Source organism: Mirounga angustirostris, unplaced genomic scaffold (assembly GCF_029215605.1).
Source record: "Mirounga angustirostris isolate CCGP_5_RB_7025 unplaced genomic scaffold, mMirAng1.0.hap1 SCAF_2, whole genome shotgun sequence".
Taxonomy (NCBI): domain Eukaryota; kingdom Metazoa; phylum Chordata; class Mammalia; order Carnivora; family Phocidae; genus Mirounga; species Mirounga angustirostris.
The window spans coordinates 84,353,446-84,369,603 of NW_026991710.1; the positions used below are offsets into that span (position 1 = coordinate 84,353,446).

The 16,158-nt window shown below is 39.3% G+C and overlaps 1 protein-coding gene and 1 non-coding gene across 8 annotated transcripts in view; one reads left to right on the forward strand and one right to left on the reverse strand.

Moving 5' to 3' along the window:
• Positions 1-16,158, forward strand: part of NFKB1 (nuclear factor kappa B subunit 1) — a 114,353-nt gene that overhangs the window by 74,304 nt on the left and 23,891 nt on the right. For 6 of the 7 annotated variants that reach the window (XM_045880671.3, XM_045880672.3, XM_064584871.1 and 3 more), the window contains 5 exons: positions 2,323-2,486; positions 3,681-3,839; positions 5,313-5,417; positions 7,652-7,743; positions 9,617-9,755. In XM_045880671.3, the coding sequence (XP_045736627.1) occupies positions 2,323-2,486; positions 3,681-3,839; positions 5,313-5,417; positions 7,652-7,743; positions 9,617-9,755 (659 nt within the window). The remainder of the gene's footprint in view (positions 1-2,322; positions 2,487-3,680; positions 3,840-5,312; positions 5,418-7,651; positions 7,744-9,616; positions 9,756-16,158) is intronic. The other variant, XM_045880673.3, reaches the window with a different exon arrangement.
• Positions 1,445-1,551, reverse strand: LOC123849070 (U6 spliceosomal RNA). Its single transcript, XR_006791915.1, has one exon. It is a non-coding gene; the product is annotated as a U6 spliceosomal RNA (small nuclear RNA).

The window sequence follows — 16,158 nt, forward strand, 5'->3', positions numbered from 1 at the left end:
TCTTAATGATCACTATCCTGTGCTGCCTGTTGTCCAGTGTTGGAAAACCATTTTTTCATGTGTTGTTTTTTTTTTTTAAGATTTTATTTATTTATTTGAGAGAGAGAATGAGATAGAGCATGAGAGGGGGGAGGGTCAGAGGGAGAAGCAGACTCCCTGCTGAGCAGGGAGCCCGATGCGGGACTCGATCCCGGGACTCCAGGATCATGACCTGAGCCGAAGGCAGTCGCCTAACCAACTGAGCCACCCAGGCGCCTGATTTTTTTCATGTGTTTTATGTTACTTAAGGCTAAAGGTTCAATACGGTCCCTGTTATTCCCATCATTATCTGAAACAGAAGATTGGCTTCTGTATTGTTTCATTTATTACCAGAGTAAATAAATTATTCACATAAGGATGATGCCCTTTTCATAGGGATTAGTTAAATAATATACATGAAAATCACTTTCTATATGGTAAAGTGTAAAATGTTACATAGGTGTTTGTCACTGTCACTACCTATACACATATATTTTCTTCTTCTGGTTCATCTGGTCTTCCCACACTATCTTATTCTTTGTATCATCTAGTCCAGTTTTCATAATATTTGTCTTCCATTACTAATTTTTTTTCTTTCTTTCTGGGTAAAAGCCAGAGCAAAAGAAAAGTCTTTGCAAAAGCTTACAAGGCTTTAAAAGATCTGTGTGCCCACTTATCTCTGAACTTTTCACTTACAACTCACCTCTTGTTGATTTTCCTCCAGTAACTTTGGCCTTCTTGCCATTGTTGTCTTTTGAAAATACGAGTTATGGTCCTACCTCAGGGTCTTGGCACTTGCTATTCCTTCTGCTTTGAATACTGTTCTTCCATATATCCACATCTTTTCCCTCACTTTCTTTGAGTCTTTGCTCAGTGTCATCTTTTCATTGAGGCTTTTTCTGGCCTCTCCCTATTTTAAAACATCATGTCTTCTACTACCTTTCCTTTTCTCCATTCCTACCTTATTTTTCTTGGTAACACTTATTACCTTCTAAATTATACTGTAACATCTCTTCTTTGTTTCTTCTCTTTGGTTACACTAGCATATAAATTCTATGAAGGGAGGGATTCCTGGGTGCTGACGAAAGCACCTGGGACACTGCCTGGCACTAATAAGGAGCTGAACAAATATTTGTTGAATGAATGGGTCTCCTTGGTAAAGTACTTTTTTGTTTGTTGTATTATGTTTATTGAGTATACTTTTTTGTTTCATGTACTTTATTTTTTAAATTTTTTAAATTAACATATAATGTATTATTTGTTTCAGGGGTACAGGTCTGTGATTCATCAGTCTTACACAATTCACGGCACTCACCATAGCACATACCCTCCCCAATGTCCATCACCCAGTCACCCCATCCCTCCCAACCCCCTCCACTCCAGCAGCCCTCAGTTTGTTTCCTGAGATTAAGAGTCTCTTATGGTTTAAAAATATGGAAGCTTCACGAATTTGCGTGTCATCCTTGCACAGGGGCCATGCTAATCTTCTTTGTATCGTTCCAATTTTAGTATATATGCTGCCAAAACAAGCACTGTTCCATGTACTTTAAAAAATGAATGGCTGGAGTAATTTATGCCTTTTCTTTAAAACCCCTTAACTTGTTTTCTTTAGGTTATTAACATATCTTGCCCAAAATGTATGTAGACTTCACAAGATAAAGGTTCCCCATCCTGAAAACATGTAGCGTTAGACGGCATTCTAGTGGTAATAAGTAATTCCAGCCTTAGAGATAACCCACAAGGAGATGGGACTCCACTGTAGACTTTAAAGCCCCTCCAGAAACCCAAGGATGATCCAAAAGAAAAAAAAAAATCCTTCCAAATGTAATATTCCTCTTATTCTTTAAAAGAATTAGATAAGTTAGTATTTTATTATATTATTTATTATTTTAAAAAATTTTAAACAATTCTCCTAGAAAATACTTCACAATGAGTCTAGGTAAAACTTCCTTACTAAGACATATATATGTGTGTGTGTACACCCCACTCCCTGAATCATCATTTGAAAGTTGAATAAACCCTGACAACCAAAAGATTTTGCTAAGTTTGCCACAGACTCATTTGGTGGCAAAACCCGATCTGACCTGATGTGTAGTGGTTTATAGTCTTCATTATTCCATTTGGTGAGTCTGCTTTATATGTTTCACTGCAGACATAGTAATGTGTTTGATTATAGTGTGGACTCCAGCGATTGAGGGCTTGTGTATTTTCTGAAAAGCCACTTTGCTAAAGTAAAACCAGACTCTCGTCATTGACGGCCTAACTTTTGGGGGTGGTTGTTGCTGTTATTGTTTTTTTCTCCAGCTTTGCAAACTTGGGTATACTTCATGTGACAAAGAAAAAAGTATTTGACACACTGGAAGCACGAATGACAGAGGCATGTACAAAGGGCTACAATCCCGGACTTTTGGTGCATCCTGATCTTGCCTATTTGCAAGCGGAAGGCGGAGGAGACCGGCAGCTCACAGGTGAGCGTCATGCTCCCAGCCTTGATCCTTTGAGATCAGGCTCTCCTTTGCTGTGTGTAGACTAGGTGCTCATCTGTCTGCCCCAGGTTTCTCCTTTTCCCAGACTGTACCCCAAGCTGCCAGCACACTTTCCCTGCTCAGAAACCTTTGATGGCATCCTGCTGTTTTCTAGATAAAATCTGTACCTCCGTGGCCTGGTATACAAAGCCGTCAGTCTGGCCCCAGCCACCTTTCCAGCTTTATCTCCAGTCCCACCACATACGCCCCTCTCCCCATCACTGCCCCCTGAACAGATTCATACAGATATGCAGATTCATACCTTCGTACGTGTCTTCCTCGACCTAAAACACCGCACCCTGCCCTTTACAGCCTGTCATAACCAATGCATAAGCCAACACTTAGTTCCTCTGTTTTAGTTCCCTCTGTTTTACCTCCCCTGGCTCACCTTATTAGAAGAAATCTCTTCAGGCTCTTCAGACACATCATAAACTATTCTTTCTCGTAAAAATGCTATGATTTTTTGTTTCCCTGCTTTTACTTATATTTTTTTCTTTCAACCCCAGTCCCTGTCCTACCACATGTGCCATTGCCACTTACACACGTTGTCCATTAGTCTGGTCATCCTGTCATGATCTAATACTCAGGCGACCCAGCATCCATCAAGAGACAAGGAGGGAGTCAAATGCAGTCGAGTCATTCAGTTTCTCCAGAAGCACTCTGTGAATACCTCCCATGTGCCAGGCATTGTGCTAGGCACTGTGAAGTGAACACGGTCCCTGAGCTCCGGGAGCCTTTGGAAGACTTAATTTTCACATTTCACAGTACAACGGATGCATAATCACCTTACTGCATTCCATGGCCTCACATCTCTTGTGCCTTTAACTGTAACTGTAGGGAGAAACAGGAGAGGTCAGGGGAAGAAAAGAAAGGAGAGAGGCAGTTTGATACCCGGAGGACAGTTTTCACTATCATCCAGAGAAAATGCAGGTCTTCTTCTGATGCCTTTAATTTGGATGACATAAATGAGACCGTTTTTAAAATTGTATTAGCAATACAAACAATTTCAAAAGAAAAACAACAGATTTCTGTTTTCGGTTCACGTTCTTTCTTTGGGCTTTATAAAAACATCTTACCTAAAGTGTTCTGGCTTCACTCTTTCCCTGGGCATGAATGCGCTGTGCTCTATGGTCCTAGATCGGGAAAAGGAGATCATCCACCAGGCAGCTCTTCAGCAGACAAAGGAGATGGACCTCAGCGTGGTGCGGCTCATGTTTACAGCTTTTCTTCCAGATAGCACCGGCAGCTTCACGAGGCGCCTGGAACCCGTGGTGTCGGACGCCATCTATGACAGCAGTGAGTCCTTGACTTCTACCACGAGGCAGCTTGGTGTAGTGGCAAGTACAGACTTCTAAGCCAGCCCTGGCAGTTACTGACTAGCTCAGAGTCCCGGGGCCAGTAACTTAATCACTTGGAGCCTCACATTTATCATCTACAAAATGGGAATACTAAAATCCAGCTTGAAACGGTGATGTCTAGATTACAAGTGAATGTTACGAGGTGCGCAACAAATACAGTTCTCCTTCCTCCGAAGTGCATGCTAGACTTTTATGTGCCATTTGAGGGTGGCAGATCTCTTATTACTTACGAATCACTAATGCCATGAGGATATATTGTCGGTGCTCCTAGAAAAACATCTCGGCATTTTCTGTTGAGGCTCTAAAGAGGTGTGAATAAAAAAACAACTGTTATTCTCATCCGTCTTCATTCTTGCATGTTCTAGCTTTTATCAGGATAAGGACTCCAAGTTAACTGAGTGAGTAGTCTAGACAGTATGTGACTTCAAAATTCTATTTCAGTCTGTAGTTCCTAGAACTTTTTAAAAGAGTTTTACAATGGTCTTGAGCCTTTACTCTGCATACTTCTTGTATGGTATGCATGCGATTTATTAAACAAATCAAAGGGTGCAAGTGTGGTACTTAGGTTCACTGAAACTTTATAGATTTGGTCTAAGTAGAAAACTCCATGCCCCAAGTATACAACTGACTGATTTCTCTAATTTAAACAAGTTGGAAGGGAAGTGAAAGCGTTATAAAATGATGTAGACTTGTATACTAAAGATCACCTTAAAATGCAGCTGTGGGAGGGGGAAAAAAAAAAAAAGGAAGCTTTATGCTATTACCACAAGAAACTTTTGCCCCTAACCACACAGAATTCTAATTTAGTCTGGGGAAAAGAACTATAACCTCTCCATTTTTCTTTTCTGTAAAATAAGAATTTATAAGCAGTTTAAGAAAATTGTGCTTTTTCTAAATTTTTAAGACTCTTGTAAACAGTATATCAATATCATGGAAATAATTGAAGGTCTTGACCTACATGAAATTCCACAAATCCATTGGCTTGGTACTTCCTGAAACATCAGAAAAGCTCTTTCTCTTTCTGTATGAATCTTTCTTACTGTGTTAGTGGGAGAAACAAATACTGTTCCTTTCTGCCTCGTGTAATGGTAGTAATGAATGATCCATGCTCAAGAAGTGAGGACTTCTGAGGACTTCTGAAAGCTTTTTTATTTGTATCCTTGTTAAAGCAATATAAGTGAAAGCATCTACTTATTTTTTTAATTAAAGTATAATTAACATACAGTATTAATATTACTTTCACACATACAACATATCGATTTGATAGTTTTATACCTTGCTTAGTGCTCACCACGATAACTATTTTAACTTTCTTTGGTTAAGGTGTGCTGGGGGCAGGGTTCCCCATAAGAGATTGGCTTATGAAGCTGAGGATAAAGCATGATGTTTGTTGTTTTTCTCCTGTGGACAGAAGCCCCCAATGCGTCCAACTTGAAAATTGTAAGAATGGACAGGACAGCTGGATGCGTAACTGGAGGGGAAGAGATTTATCTTCTCTGTGACAAGGTTCAGAAAGGTAAATACGTGCTCTGATCTCAAAATGTGAAATGTAATTCTGAGTGTGTCTGTGAGTCACTTTTTAGCAGTAAATCCAGTAATATGCCTCTTCTGCCATAGAACTCCTTTAGAAAATTTACACATTCACCTCTTCCAAATTTGTCTGTGTTTTTTTTTAAACCCAGCTAATTCATTTTAAAACTTTCAATAGAAGTTAAGAGAAATTTAAAAAAATAGTGATCATTGTAATCAGTGACATTTCAGTGTTTCTGTACTTTAAACTTTGGTATCTGAACTAGTTAAACTAAAATAAATGAGTAACAGCCCATGCTCCATACACCCGAGCACGCACACACACATGCATGCACACACACGTATGCCCATGCACACAGAGTAAATAATGTTTTATATAGTGTAAAATTGTTAATTTAGTTTCTCTTATAAGGCTTCATTGCAATACTGAGAGAGCTTCTCCAGAACTTTCATGTGACACTGATGTCAATTATGAAAAAGAGAATAAGGACTATAGGGAAATTCTCAGAGCATATTTCTCATAATTTTCACTTTTAGGAAAGTTTCTTGACATTTACCTTTCATTAGTAATGGTACAAGATTTATAAATTAGCAAAAGCTGAAGGAGATTGTGCTATTTTCTCAAACAACTCACTTTTAAAATACAGTGATAGAGAGTATAGTATAATAAAGATCTACTCACTACAAAGTGATGAGCATTTTTCAAAGTAAAGAGTGCATAACTAAATATAGCTCTTAAACGAAAGAATGATGGCTTTAAAAAAAGAAAACTCTCATTTGAGGCAAATGGCCTGAGATTTAAAAGTCAGAAAAAAATACAATCCAATTTTAAGGTAAAAGTATATCTGTCTTTATCTGGGGTGCCTGGGTGGCTCAGTCGTTAAGTGTCTGCCTTCGGTTCAGGTCATGGTCCCAGGGTTCTGGGATCAAGCCCCACATCGGGTTCCCTGCTCGGCGGGAAGCCTGCTTCTCCCTCTCCCACTCCCCCTGCTTGTGTTCCCTCTCTCGCTATGTCTCTCTCTGTCAAATAAATAAATAAAATCTTCAAAAAAAAAAAAAGTATATCTATCTTTATCCAAAAAAAATTTACACTTTCTCTGCATATCCTGGTATCAGCCTTCTTTTAGTCCATTCTACTCAGGTAATATGTGTGCATTCAATGAGTAAACACAATCTGAGTACTTATAAATGCAATTCTTAATCATTATCATTACATTGGAATGGCTTATTAAGAGAAGTCTTGTACCTGGCTTAAAGAGTCTGAAAAACTAAGTCCAGTTTAGTCCTACCCGAAAGCAAAGGAATTGACCAGGAGATAATGAGATGATTTATCCAACCCTAGTATTTCTAAAATTCTATTTAAATAGAAATATGAACTTAGTTTTCATAAGTCAGTAGTAGAGTCCTTCCTATAAAATGGGAAGTGAAGCCAGGGAGATGCCAGTCTGAGTTAAATCGTCATATTTCTGCAGAGGTAGAATCCATGACACAAGTGTGAAATCTAGGCATTCTTATTTCATCCAAAGGGACTTGACTACTATAATATTTTTAACAGCTTCTCAGAATGGACTAATAAGGTATTACAGGGAAGCAGCATAGTAGAATGTTTATGAGCCTGGAGTCTGTGTTCAAATTCTGGCTTCTCCATTTAATAGCTATTCAGCCTTGGATAAGTCACTTAACCTCTCTGGACTCCAGTTTCTCTTCTGCAAAATGAGGATATTAATAGTATACCTGCATCACGGTTATTGTGAGGATGAAATCAGTTCATGTATACCTATAAATCACTTAAAGTAGTGCCTGCCATGTAGTATACTTTATATAAGTTAAATATTATTATATAGATCTATATGAGTTTGAACCACCTTTTGGGATTCTGATATTCCTCAATATCCTTCATGTTTCTCAGGAATGAATTGGGTTAGTGATGGAGAATTGGGAAGGTCAAAGACTGATTAAGAGAAAAATCAGATTGAATAGGTAAATCTAGTATTCTCTCAATGTAAATGAAACTCAGGGTCCATTACTGTGTTAACTAATTAAAAAAAATTCAGTAATTTGTGAAAATTTTAAATGATTCAAAAGTCTATTTCATATTAATTACTTTTTAAAAAGTTTAAGTACATAGTAGGTAGAATCTCAAACAAGCTGCATTTTTTCAGCATGCTTATCAATATTATTACTCTGTGAAATTATACACCTGAATGTGACTGTTTGCAGATGACATCCAGATTCGATTTTATGAAGAAGAGGAAAATGGTGGGATCTGGGAAGGATTTGGAGATTTTTCCCCCACAGATGTTCATAGACAAGTAAGTGGATGATGATGATGGTGGTGATGATGATTTTACATTTTCTGTCCTGTTGAAATTCAGTACTTAATCTCCATGTATGAAAAAGGAAAAATCATAAATACTTATTTAACTTTCATAAAAGAGTACTATTTTCTTAAGACTCTTGCAGGTCTCTCAGAAAAGTTATCAACCATAGAATTATGAGCAAGGCCTTAGACCACTGGCTCTGAGACCTTGTCAAGACATTTCATTTGGGTGTCTGGTCACGTCCCCATTAAGGCAACGGCCCTTGGGTCCTTTAGTGGAAATATTTTAAGTATTGGTATTAGTCTCTTCAGACTACCATAACAAAATACCATCGGCTGGGTGTATTAAGCAACATAAATTTATTTTATCACAATTCTGGAGGCTAGAAGTCCCAGATCCAGGCCTGACAGGGTTGGTTCCTGGTGAGAGCTCTCTCCTCCTGGCCTGCAGACACGTTTTGGCTGTGTCCTCACATGGCAGAGAGAGGAGAGGAAGCTCTCTGGTGTCTCTTCCCTTCCTATAAGAACACTAATTCTATCCAGTCACAACCCTACCCTCATGACCTCATTTAACCTAATTACTTTCATGACTTCCATAAAAGCCCTTTCTCCAAATATAGCCACACTAGGGGTTAGGACTTCAACATGTGAATTTTGAGGGGATGCAGTCGTCCGCTACAGTGTTCTACCAGAGTAATTACGGCAAGACCTGTTAAAGAGATATTCTAATGAAAAGTGTTGAAAGGAAGAGTCTTCTACTTGAGGCTGTATCATCATGATAAATCAGGAGTTCCCAGTGACAACTGAGGATATGACTAAGAGATGAAAATGCTGTTTCACATTTTAATCACTCTGAGTGATTGAGAAATACTATTTTCACCCCCCAGAATTGGAAACAATCCAAATGTCCATCAATATATGTGTTCAGTTAAATGAATTATGGTGTATTTGTGTGAGGGAATATATGCAGTTATTAAAGGGAATGAGTAATCAATGAACTAATATGGAAAAATCTCGAAAGTACAACATTAAAAACTTTTTAAAGATATAAAACAAGTGCATATAAACCAGATTGTTCGTGTTTGCATACGCATAGGGAGTCTCTGGAAGAACACAAAAAGAATGAATAACATCACCGTGTTTCCCTCTGGGGGCCGCCTCAGAGTAGTAACTGCCTGGATCGAGTGTCTGGAGAGGCGTACGCAGGGGTCTGCAGACACAGCCTATTCCACTGCGTACCTTTCTATATTTTACAAAGCCTTGATCCCTGGGAGTACATTGCATAGTCAAAAAATCAAACAAGAAGCTGTAAAAAGGCCAAACGGTTATGACACTTCCAGAAATTAATGAGGAGGCTAACTTCGAGGTGTTACAGAATGTCCTCGATGTCAGAGCTTTGGCCATGCTCACTTGAAAATACATGTTTCCCTTGTAGCTTCCTCTCCTCGTCGGCTGACCTGCAGGCTGACTGTAGTACCACGTTCCTCACTCTCTCTTTCCACAACCAGGGTTTCTGATGTTGCTGTAAATAATTTCGGAGCATTTAAGGCTGATTTAGAAGAGAAAGAGGAGTATACAATGTATTTTACCCACATGGTTATTTACAACTGGAAGACATTTGAAATATTAGACAAATGAAAATAAAGATGTGCAAAACATTAGCATAGTCTTATATTTCAGTCGCACAGTGGCAATTTAATCACAACGTATGGGCATAGAATTCTGAGTTTGTAACTTTCTCTAGGATGCTGTATTTTTTAGTATACTCTGTCTAAACATTGGGCATAAAGAATATGTTTAATGAGTAGCATTGCTGGAAAAAAAATATAGGCCTACCCCAACATTTGGATCTTTGTATCCTGCAGTTCGCCATCGTCTTCAAAACTCCGAAGTATAAAGATGTCAACATCACAAAACCAGCTTCCGTGTTTGTCCAACTTCGAAGGAAATCTGATTTGGAAACTAGTGAACCCAAACCTTTTCTCTACTACCCTGAAATCAAAGGTAACTCGGTTGCTTACAATCTTGTGCTGTTTCCCATCAAAGAACAAAGCTGATTAGAAAAGATCAATTGGCCACTTCCTTTGAATGGTTTCCTAGGAATTAGCCCCCGGTCCCATGGTATTTATTTTTAGAGAAGAGAGAAGTAATATATTATTTTGGGGATCATGGAATTAAATGCAGCCTTTCAAAATGGTGTTAACTTTTACCAAGCTTATATGAGATTTAGACATTTGAGAATTGGTCTTTGAATCTGAGAATCTGCCATTTGTTGAGGATCTTTGGGCTCTGCCAGTTAAGATGGCTGTTCAGGGAATCAGCCACTCCATCAACTGGCCTCAGGCAATAGAATGGGAGACTCAGCCACCATGCAGTGCGGAACCATAAAAATGAATAAAGTATCATTCTTTTCCCCACAAAAGACACCCCAAGAAGGGGAGAGAATAGTCTCCTTACATAATTATAATGTGAATTAGGATTTTGATAAACTCCCAAAGGGAAGTATCCAAAAACACTTATGAGAGTGCCGAGGACCCTTGATTCGAAAGAAGCTGCCAAGAAGCAGGCTTCTTCAAGGTTCTTCAGCCTGGGGGTGTATTTCAGTAGTTGGGTGAGAAACAGGGAAGGTAAGGGCTTCCTAGGCTTAAGAAACTTGAGGAACTGAACAGTTAGTGTTTGTTCAGAAAGAAGTGAGCCTTGTGAGCACCAAGATGGACCACTGAAGAACAGGGCAGGTAAGGAAGGCCAGGGCCAGGCTCAGAAGTGCTGTGATGGGCAGCTGAAGAATTCTGATGGATTCTGGAGAGGGGAATGACCAGGCCTGTTTGGATTTGGAATGATGGCTCCGACTTCCTTATATGGACACTGAGGAGACTATCTGGGTAGCAGACAAGGAGTCCAAAGAGTAATGCAAGAATCCGAGTGAGAAAAGGTGAGGTTCATAAAGGTATTAGTGCAGAGAATGAAAGAAGAAGGTGGTGTCAAGAAGACCCAGATGCTGGTTGAGGTAGGAGGTCAAGGAAAAATTCAGGAGTCTAGATGTTTCTAGGAATCCCAGCCGAGGAAGGTTGTTACATGGTTGAGTTGATAAAAGAATCAAGGGAGCAAAATTAGGTTTGAGTGAGCAAAGAGGGAGCTCAGTTTAAAACATGTTGCATTTTTAGGTTCCTCTGGCAAATTCCTAATAAGCTGATCAAAAGGCAGGACTGGAACTCCAGAGGGCAGGGTGGGAAATTCAGCATTGAGAATCCTCTCAGAATGAGTATGATAGGCCCCTAAATGAGATAATTGTCCAAGGATATTTCTTAACCTAGAGTCCACTGACCCCCAAAGGGTCCAAGGATAGAAATGGACTTTAACATAATTAGCTTTTTTTATAATCCTATTTTGTATTTTACATATTGATAACTGTGATTCTAAGAAGAGATCCATAGACTTCACAAGACTGAAAAAGGGGTCATGACACAAACAAAATCAGAAACCCCTGGGTTAGAGGGAAGTGAGACCATCGGGGGAGGTCAATGAAATGATCGTCACGGGTCATGTCCTGACTGACGTCAGAAGCCACAAAGGTGCCGTAGTGATGGTGCACATGGGTGTTGGATCCTCTGATAGCCACATGTGATGCGGGATCCTTGAAGAGGGCTTCTTTTCCTAAAATTCACAGTGTGGCAGGAACATTTAGAAGATGATTCTATGCATTCTTGTTTCTTTTCAGAGGTTGTGACCTGTCCACCGATGGGTCCAATTTATAGTGCATTCCGTTACCGTTGTGTGATAACATTGTCAACAGAAGAGCCTTTTTTCTCCTTCCACCTAAAATTTCATGCAAAATCCCAGTACTTATACCCGACAGGCTCTGGTTAAAGTGGAAGTGGGGAGCCAACCCACTCGGCCTTCCCTAGAAGCCCACCTCCCCTTATTTCTCCACCCAGTGACAGCCTGAGGTCTTCCAAATGCACCAGTCTGCATAAAGATGAAAATCGCTGCTTTCGATTAAACACTTTTCTTTAATAGATACAGAAGAAAAATATGGCTAATTTGGGGGGTACTTTCTGAGGGAAAAAATAGATTTCTTCTCCTAAAATATGTCTTCACATAATGTCAGTTCTTTTTAACACAGAGAATTATGTTTAAAAAGGATACCCAGATTACCTACACATGTATAAGCCTAGAAACATTCAAAGCTGAGCTTGGTTTCTAGGCCACCTGTCTACCTTTTCCAGTGGTATCTGTTCATCAAAAGAGTAAGATACAGCGGGGGCATGTTCAGACATACATTCATAATAGGATTTATCAGATGCTGGGGTTAGAGAATGGGGTCTCCTTAAAGTTCAAAATCCCCACCTGTATGCTTCAAGTACTTCCAGACTGTCATTGACTAAAAGTTCCATGTAATACAAACAAATAAAAAGAACCATCTGGAAAAATAAAAGAAGTTGAGCCCCACAGAAAGAATGGCCAACATACGTTGTGATTAAGTCGTGTGAGATTAGAACTCTTTTATTGAAGGTAACAAATTACCTTAGTCAATAAAACCTTCTGGATTATAAAATCCCAGGATGAAATAATGGCAAGGAGCAATCATCACACCAGACATATGACTGGTTCGAAAAGTAGCAAGCCATTTAATGTAAGAGTAAGTGTATGAGAACGACTCCAAACTATACACCCCAGAGAATCATTGTATACATTTCTCAGAAGTCATTGAACACACCTTCCACTGCCCCAGGCCCTGCAGTCACTCCTTAGGTCATTGCCTAATTTTGTATTGTTCATTATTTTTATCAATACATAAAATTGTCTTATCTATTAATTTGTATGTCTATTGTCTTCTTCCATCTCCAATAAGAAGAATATCCTTTCGGTCATAGATTTGGTCTTTCATGTTCATTGCTACATTTCCAACATCTAGAACAGTATATGTCATATATTTTATTTTTTTAAGTAGACTCCACACCCTCGTGGGGCTTGAATTCATAACCCTGAGATCAAGAGTTGCATGCTCTACTGACTGAGCCAGCCAGGCGCCCCTTAATATATGTCATCTGATAAATGCTGAGATATATCTGAAAGCTGACTCATTTTTTTAAGTTTTTATTTTAATTCCAGTTAGTTAACATACAGTGTTATGTTAGTTTCAGGTGTACAATATAGTGATTCAGCACTTCCATACATCACCCCATGCTCATTACAGCAAGTGCACTCCTTAATCCCCATCACCTATTTCACCCATCCCCCCCCAGCTCCCCTCTGGGAACCATGTTTGTTCTCTGTAATTAAGAGTCTGTTTCTTGATTTGTCTCTTTCTCTCTTATTTTTTCTTTTTGTTTTCTTTCTTAAATTCCACATGAGTGAAATCGTATATTTGTCTTTCTCTGACTGACTTATTTCACTTAGCATTATACTCTCTAGCTCCATCCATGTCATTGCAGACAGCAAGATTTCATTCTTTTTTATGGCTGAATAATAATCCATATTATATATACATACACACATCCCACATCTTCTTTATCCATTCATCAATCGATGGACACTTGGGCTGCTTCCATATCCTGGCTCCTGTAAATATGAAAGCTGACTTATTGAGTGACCAACCAAGTTGCCTCCTCATCCAAAAGGCTAGTAATTTGTTGGGTGCCATCAAGGAGGACATCAGACAAAGAAATATAACATATTCCTTTCAATGTATAGAATCATCCATCCCAGAACTCTGCACCCAGTATGGTTATTGACATTGTACCTTATAAAAACTTCATGGAGATGGTTGGGTTCAAGGAAGACAATTAAAATAATAAGAAAGGGATGATTGAAAAGGGAAGAAGATAGTTGAGGAACTGCTGTATGAAAGCAAAAAGAGACCATGTGATTTTTCAGTCAGAAAAGATAGAGATTCAGAAGAAACAGAATCATAATCTTTAAATTCTGAAAGGAATGCAGACATCTTTACTAGAACACTAGAACCTGAAAAATGAGAATGAGGTACTTTTAAGGCATACACACATCAAAAAAGGGTAGAGACTAAAAGTTTACGTTTGTGAACTTAACTATTATCATAATCATCAATTATTAAAAGAAACAGAGGGGTGCCTTGGTGGCTCAGTGGGTTGAACGTCTGACTCTTCGTTTCAGCTCAGGTCGTGATCTTGAGGTCATGGGATCAAGCCCTGCATGGGGCACCGCGCTCAGCATGGAGTCTGCTTCAGATTCTCTCTCCCTCTCCCTACTGCTCACTCTCTCTCTGTCTCAAGCAAATGAATAAAATCTTAAAAAAAAAAAAAAAAAGGAAGCAGAGATATTTTGGAATGTTTCCCCAAAAATGGAAAGCTCCCTAGACTTGGGATCTGATCCTCACTCTGCCCCACTCTCTGATAAGTCCCTTAATCATCCTGGCTTCTATTTCCTCTTCGTAGAAGGAGGGCTTGCAGTGAGTGACCAGTTAGGTCCCTTCTAGAATAGGTTGATGTTTCATAGTACAACGCATGATGCCACTGTCAAAGGCAGGCCACAAAGATAAGTGAACACAATGGGAAAATCTCCATGTTCATTTCTGGGGAAATTTAGACTGCAGGTTCTTTTATTTAAAAACCTGTCATAATGAAATTTTCCGTATCAGTTTCTTGTCATTGAAATCTTAAATGGGTATAGAATAGTTAATATTTTTTAATTGACTCATAAATTCCCATCTTACAGTAAAATATAACCATTGAACATCTCTGTTTTCTAAGTCAGAAGAATTACATAGCAAATACCAAATGATCTCTTTGCTAGAAAGCATATCAATAGATAACATTCATGAAGATGAATAAGTGGTCTGCTTCCCTCTTGTGTTTCATATTTCTAGTGAACTAATATTTTATGTGAGATCAACTGTATCTAGGATGAGTAATAAGTATGACTCTTAGTTGGTTACAGTACAACTGAAGGAAAAATTTTGTAAATCTATCCAAAACCTTTATTAAGGACATTTGTAAAGTTTTTCCACTTTGAGCCCAACCTTTCTAGTGGAAGCACATTCTCTTCAAGTTGACCCACGTTGGCTTTCTTCTTCCTAACAAGTCTGGACATGATCAGTTTCTAAACGATTATTTGTAAGGGTATTTGGCTATATCTTATTCCATGCTTCAGTCTTCCAGCCACACTAAGGTCACTGTGAGTTAATCAGTAGGAGCATTCTTTCGAGCCCTGAGATGACTGGAACAACCACAGAATTAGAAATAAGTGGAGATCTTTCTGAACATAAACACTGACCAAAACTGACCTTGAAGAATCAGAAACAGGACAATAGTTAAGTATCAGGCTGCTGACTGAAAAAAAGAATACCACACTGGCTGTTTAACTTAAACAAAAACCTTCCATCACCCTTTTAGCCCAAAAGAGAAAAGGGAGAAAAAAATTTATGGTAGGAAGGCAGAAAAGAGAAAGAAACGGAAACAGAAAGAAGAAACAAGAACACTGTAATGGACCACAAAGGCAGTGGGGCTGGTGAGAACAACAGGGAGTGAAAAGCAAAAGAAAAACAGCAACTACAAAAGGAATGAGGGTCTAGACCTAGACAGTCAACAGTCACAGTGGGCATCACTGTATTCTAGTCAAGTTGTACTCTTAGACTTTCAGCCTCCCAATTCTCATCAGTCACCACTGACTACTAATCCCTCTTTCCTGGTATTTCTGGGGTTCGCCCACTTGTATTATCATGGTGCCCACTAAGGAACAGCCCCCATCTCCTTATGTCTGGACTGTCTCTGCCTCTCACTTGTCTCTTCACTTTGTCCCAAGCACCAATGACAGAGGAAGCTTCCTAAAAAACCACCCTATGCACATCATCCCCCAGTTCAGAAACACGTAGTGGCTCTCCTGCTGGTAAACCCCTTCGGTTCATGATCCAGAAGCTCTACAGGGTGGTCCTGATCAACCCCATTTCTCAAGACTTTCTCCTGCTCAACTTTGACCTCAGCTAAATGGAACCACGACAGCCTCAGAAGCGCACAGTGCACGTTCCTTCCTTCATTACTTTCCCTCTTATCCCATCTCCAGATCATTGCCCTCTCTTGATATAAAGTTGATTCTTGGAAGCCTTGCCTGAGTTTTCCGGCCCACAGGGACTTCCTCGAAGTCCTTCCTTGAACTCCTGGAACACTGGTGCGCACCATACATTTAACGAAGATAGCACTGTGGTGCTCTCTCTCTCCAGGTCTCCCCCTCCCCCTCCGCAACCTTGAAAATATATTGGAGGCTTCCTGACAGCAAAGACTATTCATACTTCTCTTTCTCCCTAGCACTTAGCTCATAGTAGAGGCATTATAAATGGTAGTTGGTTAGTAATCGTTGTTTGTGAATGACCAAATGAAAATGCTCAATAATGGTTTTTCTTATTCTGTGTCTTTGGTATCTTAACCTTTGACGG